Below are 422 nucleotides of genomic sequence, written 5' to 3' on the forward strand. Positions count from 1 at the left end.
GGTCAATTCGCGTAAATTATTTTAAATTACTTTTCAACAGCATCCGGGAGCCAGTCGGCGCTCCAGGGGAGAACTGTGCTATCCTACACGGCCCTGATGGCTTCTTGATGCATGATGCTCCCTGTACCTGGAAATGCAAGCCTCTCTGTCAAATAAAGCAAATTAAACATTGATTTGTAATCCTTTCTGTCCAATAAAGCACACTCAGACAAGAAAATGCAATCTTTTTTTTCAAATAACCCATACTAAAAAAAAAATCATTACTCATTGTTGAAATAGCGGAATTAAGGGAACGCTTTGAAGAAAAGGCCCATGCAATAGGAAATAACTGCGTTCTGTCGAAAAGCACTTCCCTGTCGTATTATAGTTGTTGTCTATAGAAACATCGACGGGTAGGTCTACACGATGAAAATTATATGTGC

General features: G+C 39.6%; 1 protein-coding gene and 1 long non-coding RNA gene across 3 annotated transcripts in view; one reads left to right on the forward strand and one right to left on the reverse strand.

Annotated features, from left to right (window-relative positions):
* LOC119594153 overlaps window positions 1–162 on the reverse strand; it is a 1,585-nt gene extending 1,423 nt beyond the window's left edge. Inside the window, exon 1 of the long non-coding RNA XR_005230590.1 lies at window positions 31–162. This is a non-coding gene — a long non-coding RNA (uncharacterized LOC119594153). The remainder of the gene's footprint in view (window positions 1–30) is intronic.
* Window positions 1–422, forward strand: part of LOC119594152 (lithostathine-1-alpha-like) — a gene marked incomplete at its 3' end in the record, with an annotated part of 2,970 nt that extends 2,548 nt beyond the window's left edge. For both annotated transcript variants that reach the window (XM_037943222.1, XM_037943221.1), the window contains 1 exon segment: window positions 41–422. In XM_037943222.1, coding sequence (XP_037799150.1) covers window positions 41–173 — 133 coding nt within the window.

Source organism: Penaeus monodon, chromosome 33 (genome assembly GCF_015228065.2).
Source record: "Penaeus monodon isolate SGIC_2016 chromosome 33, NSTDA_Pmon_1, whole genome shotgun sequence".
Classification (NCBI taxonomy): Eukaryota; Metazoa; Arthropoda; class Malacostraca; order Decapoda; family Penaeidae; genus Penaeus; species Penaeus monodon.